A 23,343-nucleotide genomic window follows, 5' to 3' on the forward strand; every position below is an offset into this window, starting at 1 on the left:
AAATCTGTATCATATAGGGTAAAAGCACACAAAAGACCAGATTTCATGGGGGGAAACCAGATTTTAGGATCCGTGACGTGTTTTTTTTTGTCTGTGAATTTGGTAGGGTCCTAATCATATGCCTAGAATCTTCGCTTGTGGTGTGTGTTTTCCCTTTTTCATCAAACTTTTTAGACAGAAATATTTTGACCAGCTTTTTATATATACACATATATAGCTGTCCAAAAGTTTTCTGTCTAAATATATGTACCTGTGTACAGATGTGTGTTAGTTAAACTGGCTGTGTATTTCAATACCTGTCTATAGTTCAGAGCATCCAAATACACAGAATTCTGTGTGAAGACAACCGATTTACATGGCATGTTGATTCCTAAAGCGAGTGTTCCAGTAGCTGTAACCACCTAGGAAAATAAACATAAGTATTGAAAATTATATTTATCAACATGTGTTTCCATTCTGATAGCCTTAAAGATAGAAATGCTAACTAGAAAATTAATGCACCTCTGTACATTATTACTTCCAGACAAAGAAGATAACAGGCACCCACAACAGGTACTCCACCATTGAAATCATGGAATTATAAACAGAGTAAATTAGGTACAGGCAGTAGCTCAACAAGTGAAAGGGAGAAGAGAAATTATCCTGACTGGTGAACAGACAATATGGAGCAGCTGTGGAAAATCATTGCTACACAAGTAAGGGATTACTGCTGCCACTTTCATTTTTATTTGGATTTTTAAAACTATTAACAGCGTAATGCCTTTAACGGTTAACATACGACTTCGTTCCCCCCTCAGTGATAAGTCATAATTCCTTACACTAACATAGTTTGTCCATTTTTATGTGGCTTCTTCTGTCTTCTTGTGCCCTGGTTGCACATTGTTTTAACTAGGGTTTGGTGTGGGGTTGCTGTTTGGTTTTTTTTGGTGTAGGAAGGCGCAGAAGGATTGTCTTGGCTCTCACAGAAAGTCAATTGACTTTTCTACCTCAATATCCCAATCTTACTTACCATGCTTATCTTTAGCTTAAAAAATTCTGAGCAGTTTTGGATCTTCAAATAAGTTTGTATGAAAGAGCCAAGTATTTTTATTATTAAACACTGTAAAGTATTTTAAACAATTTATATTGAAAGACATACAAAACAAGGCCCTGATCCTGCTAATATTTATATTTATGTTTAACTTTATTCACATGCACAAATGTAAGTATTTGCAGGATTAGGGCCTAAGATTCTATTGTATTTTCTCTTAAGTATTCTAAAATGGTGTCAGTTTGATAAACTGCATGGATATGCGATGCAATTTGTTCACTAAGGCAGTGGTCTCCAACTTGTTCCACCGCTTGTGCAGGAAAAGCCCCTGGCGGGCCGCACAGGTTTGTTTGTGAGCATGGAAGTGGCACAGGCCAAGGGAAGTACTGGCTGCCGCTTCCAGCAGCTCTCATTGGCCTGGAGCCGCGAACTGTGGCCACTGGGAGCCGCGATCGGCCGAACCTGCAGATGCAGCAAGTAAACAAACTGGCCAGGCCCGACAGGGGCTTTCCCTGCACAAGCGGCGGAACTAGTTTGGGAACCACTGCACTAAGGAATATATTTAATGTACATTTTGTGGGGATTGTGCTTGCACTTACATTTTCCCCCTGTAAGTGAGGAGATCATTATGTGTAAAAAATATTTAATTCTCAAAGCAGATACTGTTGTAAACTTATAAAAAAATTGTGAAAAATGATGAACCTGAATAAATCCCATCCTGAAGAGCATCTCCACCATCTGTCTTCCTTTTTGTGACACAGAAGCATGATGATATCCAATTCCTCTCAGTGCCAGTGTTTTCAGTGTTTTATTTGTTGTCATGAACCTCACTTGATGAATCACCTTCTGCAAAATCTAAGAAAATGAAAAATTTTAGATATTTTTCATTTTTATTTACATTCATTTCAGCCAGTGCCAGAATGGAATACAACTGAGTCATGCATTGTCCTAAAATTACATGCTTTGGTCAAACAGTGCTCTCAATAGGAAATTTGTTACTACCTATGTGCAAGAGATGCAGATGTAGCCTAAAACACTACTTGGGTTATATCCTGTGGGCTGCCAGTGACACATTTCAAACCAAATAACACGTTGGTTAAACCTCTTTTCTGAGATCTGATTCACTGAATTTAGTCAAGGTGTTTTTTGTTTTTTTGCAGTTCAAGCAAGTGATTCTTCCACCTTTACATGGAGTAAAACTTAACTAAGTGAGCATTTTTAATTGATTTCAGGTACTACTTGATATGAGTAAGAGTGGCAGAAATTTCTATAGTGCTCATCACTGTAATGTTTTTTTCCAGCATAGAAAATCAAGCAATAAGAAATAGATAAAGAGCTACATTCTGCCACTCTTATTCATTTGAATAGTACCTTACTCCTCCATTAGTCTACTGAAACTAATAGGGTATACAGTGCTACTCAACATGAGTATGGCTATCTGAAACTGACCTTGAGTTAAGGTACAAGTAGCTGGAAAAAGAGTCAATCTGTAGTCTCTAAAATGAAATCAGGGCCAGCAAGAGGTCAACTGGGGGATAAGTAAATGTTTGTGTGTGGCATATATATTTTAAAGTAGACAAATACATTTTTAAGTCTAATAAAGCTAATATCTAATAGCAATCAAGACAAACTGATTTTAAGTTTGCTAGTAACTAATGGTGGGGAGAGTTCCAGACTCTGGGATGTATTTTTGAAATATATAGCACATACATTTAGAAACGTATTAATTTTCAAAGTAAAAGGGTGCAATTTATCTCAGATACAATGTTTCATTTTGATTAATATTTAATTACCCTTATAATAGTTTTACCAATAAAAGTAAAAGTAGCAATGTAATATACTTGGACATGAAGCCATCACCCTTAGGAAACTCCAACTAGTAGAAAATACTCAGCAACATCGGCTATTCTGAGCAATGTCTTCCACTCTCTACACTGACTTTCCATAGAACATCAAGCCAAGTTCAAGGTCTCGGTCCTAATTGTCAATGGACTAGCTTGGATTTAGAAGATCTAAAAAATCATCTAAATCTTCGGGATAAGGACCATGGCTCACAGCTCTGCTTCTTAGGCACAATGGAACTTTCTAACAGAAGAATAAAGCTTGTCTGTGCGGAGATGGAATTTTCTTGGAAGCCAGTCTCAGACTATGGAATACACACCCACAGGGAGCAACAAGCCATCACAAACCACACAACATTCCATTCCAAGTGCAAGGTGCACTTCTTTCACCTTGTCTTCTCTAGCAAACACATATCAGCAGGTACATTTAAAGAAACATAACATTAGAGGCTATGCTGCGCACAGTTCTCCCCCTGGGAAGACAATGAGAGAGAGAACCAATCATACATGACAGAAGTTAGTCACATCTCTTAAAGACTACTGGAAGGTGCTCAGATACTACACTGATGAGGGCAATAGAAGAACCTTTGCAGAATAAGTTCTTTCTCAGGGCCCAGCATTTATTATTGGAATGTAGAATTAGCAGCACTTTTGCTTTTTTCTTACCTCTGTATCAACAGCTTGGCTATTTGCATAGGTGCAATCCGGAGGGATTTCAGTTATCTTCCCAAGTTTTTCCATCAAATTTCCATGCTCAGCCTCCTCAAGTATCATTTTGTCAGTTTTACTTGATGTAATTTTCATGCCACTATACAAAATACACTTCAGTTGTTAGTTTGAACCTTAATTTAAGAAAATCTGCAATCGGTGTTTTAAAAGTAGTTCACTACATTTTATTATTTGTTTTTGTTTTGAGGTATTCCCACCAGACTAATCCTTCTGCCAGATTGTACACAGTACACCATCAGGCTGATGTTTGTTTTCAGATGCAGGACCTACTCCTGCTGAGATCAACGGCAGAAGCCCCTCTGATGCCAGTGGAGCAGTGTTATGAATAAATATGAATGGGTTGGTCAAACACTCCACTTCTGACTCAACTGAAAAACGATATGAGGGCAGAGCCTTCAGGTACCACAGGTGGGCAAAAAATTGTACACTGTATTCAGTTTTGATTTGTATTTAGTTTTTGTATGGATTTGGTCTGATACACCTGAAAAATCAGGAAGAAAATGTTTGTTGTGTAACAGGGTGGCCCTTTAAGGAAGGTAAAGGAACCCTCTAGGGATCAGCCCTACCCCATGCCAGTGTTTTTCTCCAAAGAAATAAATGATATACTGGGGGTACAGTCACTGGGGCTGAGAAAGTGGTCTTGGAAAGTTAACATGGATTTTGAGGAAAATCTAAACTACTAACTCTGGTTTAGGGCCCAAGAACTGAGCTGTGAGTAGGGTGAGCTGAAACTCTGGTCTCCACTCCTGTTAGGCCTGGTATACACCTAAAAATTACATTAACCTAGGTACATGACTCAGGGCTGTGAAAAACTTCACACCCTGTGCAATGCAGGTAGGTCAACCTAACGCCCCCAGCTAAATCAATGGAAGAATTCTTCTGTCAACCTAACTACCACCCCAAGGAGAGGTGGATTAACTACACTTATAAAAAAAAACTCCTTTCATCAATGTAGGAAGGGTCTACACTACAGGGCTACAGTAGCAGCACTGGAGCTATGCTGCTGTAGGGTAGACATACTCTCAGCGCTTAATTTGTCCTGGGGCTGAGCTCAGGCATCTCGAGGCTTGGCAGTTCATAGCCTGGTATCTCTAGGCTTGCCAGTTCATAGCCCCAGCACCTCTGCACTTGCCACTTCAGTTCTTTTATGTGCGTAGCAGATTTAAGTAGCAGTGCAACACTCTGCCTCCACTCACATGTCACAGCTGCCAGAGGAACATCCCTGAAACGTTGCACTGCTGCTAGTGTGACGCTTGAGCCCCAACACATCTTTCATTACAAATTAAGCACTGCATACCCTTAATGATGAGAAATCAGACTGACTCTGACTGGCTTCTAGTGGTTCCAACCACACTCTCTCTCTCTCTCTCTCTGAACCTGGGATATTTAGTGCACTAGAGCAGCCAGACTATCGACCTAGCCTCAACAAGGCATGCTGGGAAAAATATAAAAACTGTCTTTTTTGCACAATCAGGGAGCTAGGCTGTGCTCATGGGCTCTCTGGAGAGGTAGGCAAGTAAACATATTTTTTTAAAGAAAGTTCTTTGAAACCTTGGCTAGTTTTTCTTTTGACAGTCCCAGAGAAAGACTACAGGTAGAAGGGGAAGTAAGAGAAAAATCAAGTGTTTTTTAATTTAGAAAGGTCTCTTTCATATAGATGTGGTACAAGAAGTTAAACAATGAACCTAATAGAAATCGTTTCAATAGATTCAAATGCAAATAATACTTACACAGTCTGATTCTTCTGCATGGACTTTTCCATTTTTTTCAATCTGTTTGTTAGCAAATGTATCTGCTTTTCAGTCTTTGGTAGTTGTTTACTCTTTTGCTTCTTCTCCAGACAGTTTTTTATATTTTCAGCCCATGTTTCCACCTTTTTAATGTCGAATCTTTAAAATAGAATTTAAAAACTAGGTAACTTATTAGTAACTAGATTTCTCAAATACATTGCCTCTACATATTGTAGAGCACTGTTGTGCATGCATTCATGCAGGAATATCTTTGTGCTCTTTCCACTTCTTAATCTATAAAGATGGCCAAGTATCCTGGCTGGAGTCATATGTCTCAGTAAATGTGCAAAGCCATACTCTGAGCAAGATTCTAAGGAGATACAAGATCCTGCCACCCTGATTTCTTATCTGTCTTCCCAGAATTTAGATTCTGAAGCATACAGAGAGGAGGACGGGCAAGTATGAATCTGTGAAAGAAACATACTAAGAAAATGCCAGCTACATGTAAGTAAACCACAGTAATTTTCACCCTGTGAAACTGCTGTTACAGAGCTGCACCATTGAAATAACCAGAAAAGGTAATGCACTACACCTTTGTGAAATGGGTGTCTGGTATAGCTTCCTAATCAAGAGATGAGTGCTACACATTTCAGCTTTGTGTATGTTGTGAAGTATCATGCACAATCTCACATTGCTCACATTCAAGGAAGCAAAATAAAAGAGAGGAAAGTGTAAGGAAACATATCCTCCACAGAAAGAAAAAGGCTTCTAAAAGAACTTCCCAATCCAGGCCAACATCCGCAAAAAAAATTAAATAAAAATGGGGGTCCTCCGGTTGCTAACATTTTAGAATCGCTGCTATAGAGAATTATTACTCCTTAGCAATCCCAAACTCTTCTTCCCCTATTCTTCCTGTTCCTCCCTCTATATAGTTAGGCCTTCCCTCATTAGTCATCACATTTTTTGGTATGTCCTTCCATAACTGATATTTCTCACAGCTGAGCTGGGGCATGACTATTTTGTCTGTCTGTGACCCCCATCACAGAAGCCATGTGTCCAGACAGCAATGCCAAGGTATGACCGCAAACTGAAAGTACTGATACTACTAGTGATGGAGCTGAAAGCTGCTGCTCCAGGAATGCGCACAAGGACACCAGGCTGCCTCAAAACTGGATCTCTATGGCTGAGCCTTTAGATTCAAGGACCTCTTCATTCTTTTTCCTGTGCTTCAGAACTGATAAGGCAGATGCATATTTGATTCACATTATCTGAGGCAACAGATCAGAAAACCAACAAGGCATTGAAGCCAAAGTCATCCACACCAAGAATGAAAGTCAAGGCTTTGTGAATGAAAGTCAAGACAATTCCTATTTTAAGAGAGCTTTTGCCATCTGTCTTATTCATCCTGACTGTGAAGAGTGAACAACGCAATGGTCAAAGTGTTCAGATAGGGTGATCAGTATAGTATAATAATGACGTGAGAAAAAAGGAACAGGCTGGGCACTTTTTGTCAGTGCCCTTTTCCCCCACACGAACATACACCTTATCCAAGAGAGAGATCCTGTGAGGACGTGAGATGAATTTACAACCTGACTTGTCATTAGGCATCTTGACTCAAAATGAGTGCTTAGGAAGACAGCAAAAACAACAAAATATCTTCTTCTTTTAATATTTTGAGATATCTAAACGAAAATCCCAATAGAGAAGAATTGGAGCTTGAAAAGGATAATGGTAGAAATCTAGTCAAAACCACTAAGTTCTGAGATTTGGTGGCAGGTACAAAAAAAATCCCCAAGAACTGGATATATGCAGGAACTCACACACCTACACAGTTTCTAAGTACAATATTGCATAGGTTATGAGGTTTCCTGACCCATTTAGACTAACTACTTTTTAACATAACATAATGTCTCACGCCATCTAAGAAAGGGAATCTGTGGAAATAGTTTCATGAATGTAAACAATCTTTTAATTAAAAATACATTTAATAAATAACAATGACTTTTTCTTCAAATTATTAGTTTTGAGAATTACAGTGGAAGGTGTACTGGGTCTTCATATTAACCCAGTGAAGGAGAGCTGCTTGTTTGTTTTTTGTTTTTTTTTTTATTTTAATTTTACAAACAGCTGATAGCCCACAACTCTGTACTTATTCTTAGCTGCAACAAGCATTCAAAACTCTTCCTTACACTGTAAAAAGTGACCCTTTGAACACTCCAGCCATGCCCAACAACTTATCATAAGAACAGAAGCTTCTCCACACAGTTAGGTATAATATCATGCTATTCACTTACACATGTGATGGACTTGCAGCAAAAGGGTTAAAGAGTGATTATTTTTAGTGTCTAAAATATTTCAGATTTAATGGGAGAACTATTCTGTGCCAATTACATTTTCCGTAATATTGCTATAACTTGGTAGATTCCTTGGCTTCATGACATTTTCTTTGATTATCGTAGAAATGTAGGTCTGGAAGGGATCTCAATACGTCACCTAGTCTAGTCACCTGCACTGAGACAGGACTATATATTATCTAGACCATCCCTGACAGGTGTTTGTCTAACCTGTTCTTAAAACCCTCCAATGACAGAGTGCTTAACTACCTTGACAGTTAGGAAGTTTTTCCTAATGTCTAACCTAAATCTCCCTTCCTGCAATATTTCATGCAATATTATGTGCAATATTTCTCTACTATATACATTGTAAACTTTTTTTATTGCATTTGTGTGACTTACAGAAAAAACAATGCAGGCAGTTTATCCATCTGTCTTAGTTTTTCCACAAAACATGGGAAATTGTCCTCCATGTTTTTTTCTGAACAATAGGTAGGATGGGGTTTGAGTAACTTCAGCACCCTGTTAGCCTAGAAACAGAGATAATGATTAGATGACGAGTATGCAAGGTTCATTCTGGAGTACTTTTTTAATAAGGCCACAGGTTTCTCTTATATAAAATGATTATCAGTTCTAGTCTGATCACAACCTTGACTTTGGTAAGTAACAGAATTACACCGCATCCTCAAGATGTTGTAGGTGGGATAACAGACTGCCTAGCACTAAATTTCTGTTTGTTAAAAGAACAGGTTTTGAAACATTTAAATATTTTTAAAAGAGAACCAGAAGGCAGGAGGAAGATGATAAGCAATTATCCAAATTAATAATCAAAAGCACCTTAGAAACCACTGATACAAGTATAATTTGTACTAACCTTTTATTGTACAGATCTTGTCAACAAAGTAATTACAGCAATGCTCATTAAAATGGACAAAGTTATAACTAACTTTCAAATCTACCAAGTAGTACACAGAGACTGTGGTGTTCTATTCTACTATGTTATATATTTTCCTGAGTTTTTGCCAATAAGTCTCTTGATACCATGTTTAGTGTTAATGTAAACCCTGAGATTTTTCTAAAGCCTAGAAGACCATCAAGATCATCAGTCATCAATATAGCTGCAAAGTCTAGTACATAACTTGTCAGACACTCAGATTAAGATCAAGTGATCAAGTTCAGAAAAACCTAAGTAATATGGTATTTGGAGGTGACAAACCTAAAAAGTTCCAAAAATATTCATAATTTTTAAAACACTTGAACATTAAAAACTGCTTTTAAAAATGATATGCATTAACTCTCTAACTGACGGAACTATAATTGCTTTGTATTAAATCTAGCTTTCTAGTCATACCTGAGAAGAATGTCTCATAACTTGATCATTGTAGTTACCTTCATTCGGTTGTCATATACAATCCAATTTTTTAGCTCTTCCTTCAATTCTTCTTCATATTTTCTTGCATCTGCTTTTGTGATTACTATTTTATTTTTAAAATGTGTAAACTTCTCAGGATCTAACTCCTTAAAAACAGGTAACAGAAAAACTATGTTTTACAAAATATGTATGGACAGTGTCATCTGGCAAACATGCAATGGCCTCCTAAAAACAACTGCTCAGAGTAGTTGTGAAAATATATAAGTGATGAGTGCTTACGTCAGCTCTTGGCCAGTTTTCCCAGACTTGTACCATGGAGTCATACAGTAAAATACTTTCTCGTGGAGAAAAAGCCAGGTCTGAAGGGAAGCCATATTTATCTATCTGTAATAGCAGAAAAAGGAAAGCAGAGAGGAATTATGGTTTGTATGTGTGTGTGTAGGCAGGGGATCCCCCTTCATCTTCTCTTCAGTGGACAACTGTTTTCCATCTTGTTCTACATTGCCTTTCCTTAGGTTCTTGTGTTGCAGCAGCCATTGTTGAGAGATAGAAAGACAAGACAGAATTTGTCTTTGAACATGAATGCTGCAAAAATGACACAACATGATTCCTTCTATAGGGGCTCAATCCCTGTTTCTGTATCACCCCTGCCTTTTTTTTAACCTGGGCAGGGAAACTGGGGTCCTTGCAAGATGTCATGAAGGTATGTTTTCTTAATAATTTTATGGTTAATTTAAAAAATGGTTTTGTTTACTATACCATTAAACTTACATGGTCTACAGTTAGGGCAGCACATGGGTGATAGTGATGAATTTTGAAGTCATTGTCCTCTAGGGAACACACATATTTTTCCAGATCATTGTATCTCTCTCCATAAAGCACTGTAAACAGAATAGCAAGTTTCTAAATCTAAAGCAAGTTTAAAACTAAAACCAAAAGGCCATCATTTTCAAACTTGAGTAAAATCTTACACATCTAAGCAAATGGTCTTATTGTCAAAGGTGAAAAGCACCTTCAGTTATCACTGAAGTCAGTGGTAGTTGCGGGTACTCAATGCCTTTGAAAAATCTCATTTTATTAGACACTCACATTTGCTGATTTTCACCATATGCTTTTTAAAAATCAGATATAAAGGACTAATCTGTTTTTTTAAATGTTGCATTCTGATACATACCCAATTTAACCTTATATGATTTATTTACTGTCTTGATATTCTTCTGTTTTTTAGTGCCTTTCTTGGTAGTTATAGAAGAACCAGAGCTTTCTTCTCTTACACTTTCAACATGCTGCCAATACCTCTTTACTGACTGTAGCCACCTAAACAAAAAATAACGCATTTTCTGGAAAAGTAGTACAATGTAACATACCTGCACAAATGATTTTTTTTAATATATTCTAATAAATCAACCAGTGTAAACTCTTCAAACTAGCAAAAGCAAACTGCAGACTTCTCTGATACTCAAGAAATACTCAAAAAGAAAAGGAATACTTGTGGCACCTTAGAGACTAACCAATTTATTGGAGCATAAGCTTTCGTGAGCAAGCTTATGCTCCAATAAATTGGTTAGTCTCTAAGGTGCCACAAGTATTCCTTTTCTTTTTGTGAATACAGACTAACATGGCTGTTACTCTGAAACCTATAAGGAAATACTATGAAAGATATCCCTTTTAGTAAAATAAGACCAAGAATAAGAGAATAAAAGACACTGTGTCATTATGGAATAAATTCTTCCCTTTTAACTTCCTCAGATGTGAAGAAAGCCTTGAATGTAGTAGAACTGATGCAATTTCACTCTGTTGGGTAGCAAGCAGCAGGAAGCCTGCAGGTAGGGTCATAACACCTAATATAGGCTAGGACCCCAGCTTTGTAGGGCTTCCCTATGCCCTGGCAGATGGGGTCTTGGCCAGATGAGTGGGGGAAGAGGAGGAACTGGAGATCAACAAACATACAGATCCACTAACTAAATGCCCTGCAGCAGCTAAGGTTATAGTAGCAGCTACAGAGTAGCTCTCAAGCTTCTACACGGTCTGTGATGTGAATTGTCTCCCTTGACCCAGATGGACCTCTTTACTTGGTTTATGCATTAGGTTCAAGGATTGGCCCTTATATAAATGCAAGTCACCTAAATCATCCCCTCCCATGACACAACTCACAGAATGTGGAAAGTTATTCCAGAAACTATATCCAGTGAACTGTGCTGAATTCCCTTCTTATTGTCTCATGAAAAACTCTGTGGGACTGCAGAGGGGGCGGGGTATGCAGCCCAAGATCATGTGAATTGCTTGATAGCAAGGTAAGGCCCTAAAGATGTGTCTTTAAAATACAGAGATAAAAAAAGCAAAGCAATTCAAATCAAATAAGACAACTCATTTTGCACTTTCAAGAAAATAACGCATTATATTTACTCAGTAAGATGTTTGGGGTTACTGATAGTTGCAGAAAGAGCCAAAAATGGACATCGAATCATAACTAGAAGGTGCTCCCAAACTTCTGCTCCAATTTCACCACCAAGACAATGGACCTGTTATTGGACATAATATTCACTTTTAGATATGGACATTAGAAAAAAAACCCTCAATTTTTTACTTTCTATACTATACAGTAGATTTACAATGTTTTCCACACTGTCCTGTCAATTTTTCCAAGTCCTAACAAAGTAAATTAGACTCTTCCAGCACACAGCAAGGGAAATAGCAGCACGTTGCACTTCCATAAAGTTCTCCAGGATAAATATTTACTATTTAGAGACAGGGTCTGATGCTGGCAAACCAGGTCAGATCAGGACCATAGGCCAATTTGCTTGTGTATTAGTATAGATCAAAGTGAGTAACATATACGTGTGCAGTCAGATGTTTAAACTTCATGAAAACTAATGTAATGTTACTTGTATTGTTTTTGCTTATCTGTTCCTGTTATAATATAATGGAAAACATTTACATGGTGTATACCCTGTAATTAAATAACCCATCAAAGAAATCTTGTGAAATGCTAATGAAGGACTTAAGGGCTTTAACAGAAAAGTCTAATTCCAAAGCAAATGTCCATTGTGGTGATGACCTGTGGTCAGAGACTCAAAGTGGATTCCTCACTCATCATTATCAAAGGAAAAGTGCATGTGAGTAGAGACACTGTCAGCTCTTATAAATATGGATTCAAAGAAAGAAAGACCCTTTACTCTAGACTGTTTGGATTCTAACAGGGAAGAGTAACTGAACAAGAAGATGGAGATCCTCAGAGTTATTCTGGGTGGCCCCGAGAGACTTTTGGGAAACTGGCAGATTACTGTATCTCTGCTACAGTTTGCACTAACAAACTGTGACTCACCTGCTAATATATTTTCTCTGCTTTAAGCTCTCAAAAATTCTCATTTCCTTTTCTTAGCTAATAAACCTATAGTTAGTTTGCTATGGAATTAGCTGCCAGAATTCTCTTTGGTGTCAGACCTGGAGTACCAATTGATTTGGGGTAAATGGCTGGTCTCATGGGACTGGGAGAAACCTGACGCAGTGTGATTTTTGGTTTAAGTGACCATTATCACAAAGCCCAGTTTGGCTGGGTGGCAAGATATACTGGAGAGACTAAGGGGACTGCCTGTGACTCCATGGTAAGACTGGTTCAGTGATCCAGGAATTCACTTTTATTACTGGTTTGGTGAAATCTGATTATAGAACATACCACCAGTTTGAGGTGTCTGCCCTTGTTTTCTGACAGTCTTTCCTGATGTAGCCACTCACAGTTGTGAGCCACCCCAGACAGGATGACACAGCATGCTCCTGATTCCCCTGTGAATAGAACCCTAGTCCATGTGAAAGAAGAGAGCTCAATATTGCACTTCAAACATCCCTCATAACTGAATTACAAATGGCATTTCACATGGAAACATTTCCTTTAGAATTTCAGTGCTTCAGACCAGCTGAGAATTGCCACGAACAGGAGACTTGAAAAAAATGAGTGAGGGTGATAGTACCAAAAGAAAAAGGTGAACAGACAGCTGACCAAATGCCGTTGGAAGAGGGAGTGGAGCTTGTTGGAAAAAAAAATAGAATATGTGCATATAAACATGCCAAACTCACTTAGCTCCTGACATTTTATTTAAACGACCTTTAATAATTCCAGTGGAAGCAAAGAAGGACAGTAGAAATCTACCTCATCAAATATAACATATCTGATCCTTTTGGCCCATTGCTGGCGGTGAGGTGACAGCAGCAGGATTTCTAAGCATTGAGGCACCGTCACTAGTACCTGAAAAAATGTTTGCAGCCTATTAGTTTGAAACCTGCTGACAAATGACATTATTATAAGACATAGTTTTTATAATGTAAATACACATTTTTTATTTTCAGTGAATAACAGCTAGAGGTGGCTGATTCCCCAAAGGTTCAGAATCTGGGTATGTCCCAGATAAGCACCCAAAATTTCAGATAATCTAAATATTAGCTGAACTAGCCAAACCATTATAAACCCTATTCACTTTCTTCTTAAGTTCTTCTTCTAATAGATTTCTCACCAAAAAAGAGAATACTTATCCTGCTGCAGGGGTAACTGAACTGGGGCCAAAAAAGCTCCAGACTGCAGAGTACACAGTCCCACAGTACAAAACCCCATTCTTGACCACTATATTAATCTTCTCTAATAAGAACCAAAATTCAATTACTTTTTTGTGCCAGGAATGAATTACTACATTTAGAAAGTAAGCTAACCTGGTGATGACACTTATTAATTTATATTTTAAATGCAAACTGTAGATTTAGTTAGAAAATAGTTCAAGATCCCAGAGACTGCAGCCAGTAGGAGCAGCTCCATAGACAGCCAAAGCAGGGATGGCTGTAGTGAATGGAGGAGGTAAAATGGGGCCAAGGTGGTGCCACCTCTTCCCCCAGCACCCTCCTAGATCCAAAACTGTGCAGGGGAGACACACACCCATTTTGGGAAATATAGGGCCCAGGTGCTGCCTTCCCTTCCCCCCTGCCATGTGGCCTTGGGGAAAAACTGCAGAGAGGAAACCATCAGAGGCTCCAGTTGGTAGGAGCAGCTGCAGAAATAGCAGTGCTAAATTAAGCTGCTTATCTGCTTTACTCCTTGAGAGAGAGATGAAACTGAGAACATACTTGTTAAAAAAAGGGGGGGATGGTTTTCAGGATCGTTAACTTCAGTGTATATTATTACCCACTGAACTAGAAAACTGGCAAGTAAACAAACCAGTCTGTTGTACGCACAAGATCTATCATCTCTATTGGAACTTCATGTAAAATGAAGTGAGATTCAAACATTAGGAAAGGTCTGTTTGTGAAGATTTCTCCAATATTAGTGTTTTCTTCTGTTATATTCTGATGTCTTTGGAAGTCCATAGTTTAAAAAATAGTGCCATGATGAACTTTCTGAGGTGCAGTCTACTAGAAATTTAAATAACAAAGTTTGAATAAAGAAGTGTATCATATAATAACAAATCTGAAATAACAGAGTATACCTGACAGTTCAGAGCATCATGGCGGTAATCTCTCGTGAAAACACCACATACTACCATGCCATCAGGCAGTGTTTTGTTAAATCGATTATAAACAGTCGCCCACACTTGGTTAACAAGAGCCTGATTATTAAAGAAAAGCAACACATCAGTAACATGTCAATAAAATTTAGACAGCAAAGAAAATAAAAACTATAAACAAATAGGCTATTTCACCATTATATTACTCCAATTTTATACCAGTGTAAATACATTAAAGTCAATCCTGAATGCAAATTACAGTGTATATTTTATAATGTAATTATAATTATATTTATAATTTTTAATGTTTTATAATAGACTCGGACCCAGCATGTGCTGTAAAACTGCAAACATCATACAAAAAATAGTGTCAGGTGTAAGAAGACAAGACAACATCAAATAAGCTAAATTCTGATGTCCTTACTTAGTCAAAGCATTCACTGATTTCAACTTTGAATAGAAGCTTAAGGTTTTAACTCACTTGGGCCAGATCCTCAGCAAGTGTAAAGCACTAACTCCAGCAAAGTCAATGTAGTTGAGGTTTTGAGGATTTAATTGAAATATGTTTTATTTTGCTGTAAATAACTTCTCATTAAACTATGCCTTCTACTCATTTAAGCCTACCTTTGTTGGAGCAACATACACAACCACCCCCTCGTTACTTTCTTTCAGGATTTTCTCCATGCAGTAGTAGGAGGCGTATGTTTTCCCTGATGAGGTAGGGGCTACAATCACTGCAGATTCATTATTATCTACAATGTCAAGAAGGTCTCGCTGCAGATAAAAAGTGGCATGGATTGTATGTCAAGACAGTATCTTTTTTATACAGTTCAAGATATTATGATACAATTAAATCCATTTCAATTCACCAGCACACAATCCTATTTTCTTTTTACCACTGCATAATTCTATGCCGCCCTGCTATGGAAAAAAATGTTTCACTCCAGTGCCTTCTTCCCTACAGCCACGCTTCCAAATAGACCTTTGTCTCATCCCAGTAGGGGCCTTCTCCTCCTGAACAAACTCTACCTGCTGCATACCCAAAGACTCTTGTGGAGAAATAACAGAGCAGGACTTAGAACTACAAGCAAGGAGCATATGGTCATGTCCTTTGGCTCAGCGCTTCTCAGTTGGACCTTCTTTGCATGCATGGAGAGACTAGTGAAAAGTTGGAGTAGCATGCTCGTTGCTGTTGTGACTTCCCCTCCAGACAGTGAGATTCTGGAATGTCAGTCTTGCCTCAGGTGGGCTTTGCCTGAGGTCCCAAAAGGAGAGGCTTCTTGGCCTTATTATTGATTCTTACGGGGTATGAAGGTTGCTCGCTCTGCCTTACGGCACCTCCCTCCAAAGCCTTTGGAAAATCAGATGCAAGGCTGACTTTGTAGCCCTCAAACTCTGTCCAGTCAAGTTTGAATTAGGTCATCATTAATGAGGATCAACTTGGAAAAAAAATCCTGCTTAAGCCAGCAATCAAAAAAATATTATTTAGTTTCCATAGCATAGGGACTGTTAGTCTATGACCCCAAAAAACATCAAACATCCAGACACAAAACTACTTTCAAGGAAGCTGATGTGATCTTATCTGGGTCAATTTTTTTAAGACCCTATGTCACCAGTTTATGGAAAATTCAATGTAAAACCCCGATGTACATAAATAATAAGTAAAACCCTGTCACAAATTGGCAAACAAACAAACAATAAAACATTCATTCATCAGCAAATCAAAAATAAACTCAGACTTATGGATAAATTTCATCATCTCCACTTTCTCCTCTACTATTCTACAAACAGACAAGGCAATTACAATAAACTTTCCTTTTCTAAAACTGGACTAGAGATCAGACAGCTTATTCTGAAATCTAAATCTGTATTTTAAAAAGTTACTTGAAAGCTAATCAAGAAGAAAACCATTACAATATGAAAGTTTATATTTTATAGAAAGTCTGTATATTTATATAACCTATTCTCCTCCCACAACCCTGCCACCCACTGTAGGTGAAATTGGAGGTCCCTGAAAATTAAGTTCCCAAAATCAGCTTTTCAAAGAGGCTGTGAACAGCTTTTTGATTTGGCGCTGTAGAATTTTCTGTTATATTTTAATGTTGGCTCTTTTAACAACGATTACCTATGAAAACAGTAGGTCAAATTTCACAGTATATACTATTACCTGCCATGTATCTGGAATAAAATGCTGGATCCTGGGATCTCGATCTGTTCTCTCTTCTCGTAACAGGCAATGACCCATGTACTGTAGCTGAAACCGAGCTGCTCCCATGCCAACAGCATATTTAGAAATCTTTGCCTTCTTCTCTTTTCTGTCATCCTCTGGAATCTGTAAACATTTAGAATTTTTGATGCAGCTTGTTTGTTTATATTATCGTAATGAATTTTTTTTCACTTCTCAGTGAAGTAGCAATATTATATCTAGTTATTCGTTTCCTACAATAAAGAAAAGGATTTATTTAAAATATGTTACGTTTTCTCATTCCAATTAAGCATCAAATTAGTATGATCTCAGAGTAGCAAGAAGTTAAGAAATCTGCAGGTGATGGCAGGATCAGGACCTCAAACAGTAGCATTAGGATGCCTGGAAACTCCTTTGGCCATCATTTGGTGCTGATGGTAATGAAGAGTTCAGGAGGTGGTAAAAATAGTGCTGAATGCTAGAGGCACCCAGCACCACACAGGATCAGGTCATTACTCACACTGCAGTACATGGGATAACAGTCTAGATGTAGGAGTGATGTTCTAGATATTGTAACACGGAACCAAGGTTAAATAATTTAAATTATAATAGTTTCTCAATTTTGTTTTAAAAGTTTAACTGGTTTGTTATAGAATGTCCCTTCCCTTCTTACTCCTCCTTTTCTAGCCTTTAGTTTTATTACAGAGGGAGCCGGCAGCAAGTCCTATATTTAGGGTGGCCTAACACTTCCCTTTATAAAAGATTCTTGTGTCCGTTTCTTTGAGAATCTCTAATACCTGCATTGTTTGTGGTAGGCTTTGATGTTATTATACAGAGGGTGAGCTATCAAGCAGGAAAAGTGCCTTTTCTTGCCCACTAAGTTTCATTCATCTTTTACTGAGATATAATCTGTTAAAAATCACCATTTCCCTTTTCTCATTTTTTGTTCCTCAGGAAAATGTTGTCAGCCTGCCAGAATAATAACTACACATGAACATTATAAGGTGGGGCAGCTACTAAGGCATCTGAGTGCTGCTGGAGCAGCTGATGGAGTTGAAGAGAGCCAGGCTGCACTGCTCCTTCCAGACCTAGCATGTAACCCTCCTACATACCACCTGGTAGGGGATGTAGGGGGAAAGGAAAAACCAAACTGAGCTCTCCTCACCTATAAGCCCCCTAGTCATAGCCCCTGGCTCTTGCAGTCCATCCTCTCTGAAGGTAGGAACTTGGGCAAGAGCTTCTCCCACTCCTGGATAGAGGAGGGAATGAGAGAGAGAAAGATATCAAGCTGAGCTCCCTCCATGATCACTCCTGGACCCAGCGATCCAATCTCCCTCTGAGATAACTGCCTTCTCCAACTGCCAGCTAATGTTGTTATTCCTGTAGGTTAGGTGGCAGAAGTATGCTGCAATGCTGAAAGTTCAAAGTGTTAACTGACAATGCACAATGGTGTGCTTGTTCCAGTTGCCCGTAATTGAATTTGTTCTTACCTTTTTCTTTAAAAAAAATACACTTTGGAAATAATATTTAAAAAATCAAACTTTGTTTAAACAACATTATGTGGGTGGCAAATTAGCACTTGAAAGTTAGGAAATGACAGATTTACAGTTGCCTGTGCAATCTTAATTTGGCCCTATTGTTCATATATTGCACCATGCAGCCTCGACATGATCACATATTTTTTCCCACAGGGCCTCTTCCTTACTTAGTTGCACAAGATGTACATACAACGAGGAAGAAATAAAATTGCCTAGGCAATCACAAATCTGGTATCTCTTACATTTCAAGTGCTTGACTTTGCAATCTAAATAATATTCTTGTAACGTAGGTTTTTTGTATGCAATTGTAGATATTTTGAAAAAAAACAATAAAAATTGTATGACAAGAACTATAGCAGAGATTAAGTTATATGCATGTAGAATAGTACAGTTGTGAAACACGCATTACCTGGGAAGAATCTAAAGTACATGCTAAATTGTCAAATCCAAAGTATCTAAGACATCTGACAATCTTTTGATAATCTGTGTTCTCCATTACATCTTTATATTTTTCCAGCAAGGAATGGATTCTTCTCATTACTTCAACAGCTGCATTTATATCTTTCACTTTCTTTCCTTGAAAAACAAAATATTCAGCTATATTGATAATCTCAAACCACTATACTGATAATCTTAAACCCTCCACACAAGGGCCAAATGACCCTCACAGCTGCACAGGCTCTGTGCAAAGAGGGAAGGTCTCAGATCTGAGGCTCCAGCTTGAGCCCAAACATCAACACTACAATTTTTAGCCCCACAGCCTGAGACCTGCAAGCCCAAGTCAGCTGACCCAGGCCAGCCACGGGTGTGCTGCAGCTCTTTTATTGCAGTGTAATTGTATCCTATGGGACCATGTGCAACGATTCTGATTTTGATGTCAGCTTGGAAAGCCCTGCAGCAGCAAGCTCCCAATAAAAGCCATTAACATAAATTGTAGAGATTTTCTGGGTTACAACAGGATGAAAATGACTAGCCAAGAAGCAGTCCTACCAAGGGTTACTGTTGCAGACAGCTTATGATTTATTTTAATCCCAGGTTGTGTGTTGAGAGTTACATCCAAAATAGTTCAACTCTATGGACCTTCAGGACATGTTGCAAGACCCATCTCTTCCCACATTTTTATGCAGCTATATGTGAACTGATTGCAGAGATTTGGGCATTGGGAGCTGGGATCTATGGCTAGAGTGTTTTCTTTTTTCAGGGGATCAACTGCGGGAGGAAACTACATTTATTTTTGTTTGTATTACTTGGCTTGTATTACTTGGCTTGTCTAGAGCTCTGGATAGGTGCATTTAAATGTTATGTATAAATCAAAATACACAAAATAATAAATATGCTCTGATGCTTTACACATCTGCCTCCCTTCATGGCCAGTGCATGTAGGTGGTGGTTTGGACTTTTTTTTTTTTAAATCCTTTTCTGTTTACACCTCATTGCCATTTTAGAACATCTGTATTACTTTAAAATATATTCTTCTGGTGTCCAGTACTTGCATTAAATGACAGGGGGATATGATACTGCAGTGTATTTGGAGTTTAGAATCCACACCATGGGATAGAAGAATAGGAGCTGGAGAGTGGAGAACAGGGTTCTGATACATTGGTTTGATGTTACCATAAATACAGGTGTTTTCCATGATGATCCTCCCAAAATGTTGGTATTCTTCCTTTTCCTCTGTCACTTACTACATCAGTTTTGCTAGCTCTCACAAACTGCTCATGGAAATCATTGTTTGGGTTCTGGCTGCACGTAATTTCACAATGGCATGAAAAGTTAAAGGTGTGGATGTGTGTGATCAAACTCTATTGATGACAGTGAAAAACAATATACATGCTTGTATAAAAGTTAGTGTAAGGACCTAATGTACTTGTCAGAATGATTTTATATAGCAAAACATATTCAGAAGTGAATGTGGAAGTTGTGTTCATATTTGTTTTGCAGTTTGACCTGTGTTCTTTCCTAAGGAATTTAAAGGATTTCTTAGTTGGACCATGTAATTTGCATGCACTGTAGTTGTATATGATTAGTTTGTAATTCATCAAAAAATAATTAAGATTGATAGGTTCTTTATTTTAGTATAAATTAACTTTGCCAGAGAGAGAGAGTGCCAAAATGTCTCTTTTCATATGAATTACCTTAAAACAAAAAACTAATGGCAAAACCAAAGACTTCTTTGTGGCTGATTTTCCCTTTGATTCTCAGACTCTGGCATAAGATATTCCACTACATATGCCATGAAATATTCCACTTTATAACACAGACTCCGGATATTGCAGGAGTGGGTGGGTGAGATTCTGTGGCCTGCATTGTGCAGGAGGTCAGACTAGATGATCATAATGGTCCCTTCTGACCTCAGTATCTATGAATCTATATACAGATTACTGTGAAAGTCAGCCTTGCTCTACTTCGCATAGAATTCCACAGACCTGACATGGTACACAAAACCTCAAAACGAATACAATTCCTTTGTGTCATTATCCAACTGGAAGCAGCAGCCAACTGGTGATCCTTTGCCCTGTGTTACAAAACCGATTTAACAAAATCTGGAATACCCCGATTATGGAAAACTATTACAGTACACAAAAGAAACCAAAATGATCAGCTAAGATACCAATGGCAGGTACATACTCCCTTCTCCATAGACAGACAAATCCCCTGAAGGATACTCCAGTTGCACATATTTCTTGTGCTGGAGGCATGTGGGTGACAGGCAGGGTCCTTTGCACTCCCCTCCCCTGAACACTTATACCAGCTAGCCATGTGCTCTTAAAATAAAAACCCAATAGTACTACAACAGGTAAAGTTTATTAGGATTTTCTTCTGCAGTCTTGTTACAGTTAAATAATGACTGCCAACCACTCCAAAAAAGACCCAAGCATACTTTCACATACCTTGGTCTTTGCATTGTTCTATCCACACTTCAAAGCAAGTATTCAATCCTGCCATTTCTGCAGTACATTTCACAGAATTACTTTGACACTTCTTGAGAAAATCCTCTAGTTTACTTATTCCAGAGTTAAAATTCTCTTGTATTAGCTTTTCAATGGAAAGAGCATGCCATTGTTTCTGTTCTTTTCTTTCCTCTTCAGCTTTCATTCTCTTTTGGTTTTCCTCAATAATTATTTCTGCTTTGGTCTTCTGCCAATAAAATAAATATACTACATACATAAAATTTTACACTTTTGTGAAATTTTAAAGAACAAATGCTAATGTCTTACAAGTAATCTAATGTAACAAAGATTGACGTGTGAGCATCACTAAGTAACTCACTGCTTAAAAATACTTATTGCTCATTATTCATCTATAAATTGGCTTTTATAAAAAAATCTTCAAAATAATTCAATAGTCAGTGGACTAAGGGAAGTTCCATGATTTTTTATTCTAGTTACTCAATATGTCTTGTGATAGTGACAATAACTTTATCTGATGGGTATTTTCTTCACATTATGTCACAACTATGATTTTTAAAGTTATTTTAACAGTTAATATACGTGGATAAATATTAGTATTTCAATTGCCATGAACACCAAATACACTGTTTGATTCTCAGCTGTTTTGTAATTTATGTAGTTATTTATTTATTTGTATTGAAATAGCACTTAGAGGCCCTAATCCTGGGTTTGGAACCATGTTTTTCTAGCCAGTGTACATAGATAGACAGATAGATACAAAAGATGACTCCTGCTTTAAAAAATTTGCAATCTAAGAGTGTTTCCATTGAAGGAAAGAGAATGTAATGCTAACAGATCAGAATAGTAATATATTACACCCATTTTTCACAGGTGTAGAAAACTATGCAAGGTGCAAGGCAATAAAATCGCACCACAATTGCCATCTTCCAGCTGTATACCACAGGATTACTCTTGTGTGTAAAGCACTACTCAATGCAAAGATTGCAGATTCATGCTCCAAAGTAGCAAGGCAGGGCAAAGAGTAGTCAACATTTTTACTTTGCTGTCTCTGAACTGTATTTGATTACAAACTATGTCATTCACTTTTAGATATAAATTTACCTGCACTCATCACAATCTTGGTCTTAGTGCACTTTTTGTTACTGCAGAGATTACAAAACTAGGCCCTGTGGGTAATCCTGGCCCCAGTGAAGGCAGTGGGAGTTTCTCTATTGGCTTTGTGGAGTCAGAATTTCACCTGAAGTTATTATTTAAAGATTGGGGGCCAGATTCTCAGTTGGTATAAATGGGCCTAGTTCCATTGAAGTCAGTGCAGCTACATCTTAATAAATATGTGATTGTCTGTAAAGAAAAGACCAGTCTTGGTTCAGTGCTCAATGTGTTGAATTCTGTCTGTAGGCTGCACAAGTTCTTCATTGTAGGCAGGTATGCCCCACAGGCCTCCTGACCACTAAATAAACGTGTACAGAAGAGCACTCCAACACCTCGCGCTAGACACCCTCCCCAGCCCTGTGCCTGCCACTCTTTCCAACTCTGCTACTAAATATTTTTTAAAACAATAGTATCTTATTAATTCACATTTTTGCCAACATCTATCCAGAGTGAGGGTTGCCAACTTTCTATTTACAACACCCTTGCTCTGTCTCTGCCCCAAGGCCCTGCCCCTTCTCCGAGACCCCACCCCTGCTCACTCCATCCCCCCACCCTCACTCACTCGTTCATTTTCACCAGGCTAGGCAGAGGTTGCAAGAGGGGGTGAGGGCTCCAGGTGGGGTTGAAGGCTCTGGAGTGGGGCTGGAGTTGTGGGGTTTGGGGTACAGGGGCAGGGGTACGGGTGTTAGAGGGGATGAGGGGCGTGGGCTCCAACCAAGCAGCACTTACCTCGGGTGGCTCTTGGAAGCGGCCAACATGTCCTGCTCCTAAGTGGAGGGGCCAGGGGCTCTGTGCTCTGCCCCTGCCTGCAGGCGCCACTCCCTGTAGCTCCCACTGGCCACAGTTCCTGGCCAATGGAAGCTATGGAGCTGGGGACATGCGGGGCAGGGGCAATCCCAGGGGCAATGTGGACATCCCTATGCCTAGGAGCCAGGGGGAGATGCCAGCCTCTTCCTGGGAGCCAGGCAGGCACCCTGCCTGCCCTTCTGTGGGTGGCCAACCAGACTTTTAACGGCCCAGTGAGCAGTGCTGAAC

At 38.6% G+C, this 23,343-nt stretch overlaps 1 protein-coding gene across 1 annotated transcript in view; it reads right to left on the reverse strand.

The window, feature by feature from the left end:
• Positions 1–23,343, reverse strand: part of LOC140910511 (probable ATP-dependent RNA helicase DDX60) — a 68,998-nt gene that overhangs the window by 18,339 nt on the left and 27,316 nt on the right. The window contains exons 14-29 of the mRNA XM_073341569.1: positions 21,136–21,382; positions 18,654–18,820; positions 16,689–16,853; positions 15,146–15,295; positions 14,504–14,623; positions 13,183–13,278; positions 11,442–11,557; positions 10,210–10,352; positions 9,807–9,916; positions 9,315–9,419; positions 9,053–9,181; positions 8,066–8,193; positions 5,331–5,489; positions 3,538–3,679; positions 1,733–1,885; positions 297–401 (exon numbers count right to left, since the gene is read on the reverse strand). Coding sequence (XP_073197670.1) covers positions 297–401; positions 1,733–1,885; positions 3,538–3,679; positions 5,331–5,489; positions 8,066–8,193; positions 9,053–9,181; positions 9,315–9,419; positions 9,807–9,916; positions 10,210–10,352; positions 11,442–11,557; positions 13,183–13,278; positions 14,504–14,623; positions 15,146–15,295; positions 16,689–16,853; positions 18,654–18,820; positions 21,136–21,382 — 2,235 coding nt within the window. The remainder of the gene's footprint in view (positions 1–296; positions 402–1,732; positions 1,886–3,537; positions 3,680–5,330; positions 5,490–8,065; positions 8,194–9,052; positions 9,182–9,314; positions 9,420–9,806; positions 9,917–10,209; positions 10,353–11,441; positions 11,558–13,182; positions 13,279–14,503; positions 14,624–15,145; positions 15,296–16,688; positions 16,854–18,653; positions 18,821–21,135; positions 21,383–23,343) is intronic.

Source organism: Lepidochelys kempii, chromosome 4, assembly GCF_965140265.1.
Source record: "Lepidochelys kempii isolate rLepKem1 chromosome 4, rLepKem1.hap2, whole genome shotgun sequence".
NCBI classification, from domain to species: Eukaryota; Metazoa; Chordata; order Testudines; family Cheloniidae; genus Lepidochelys; species Lepidochelys kempii.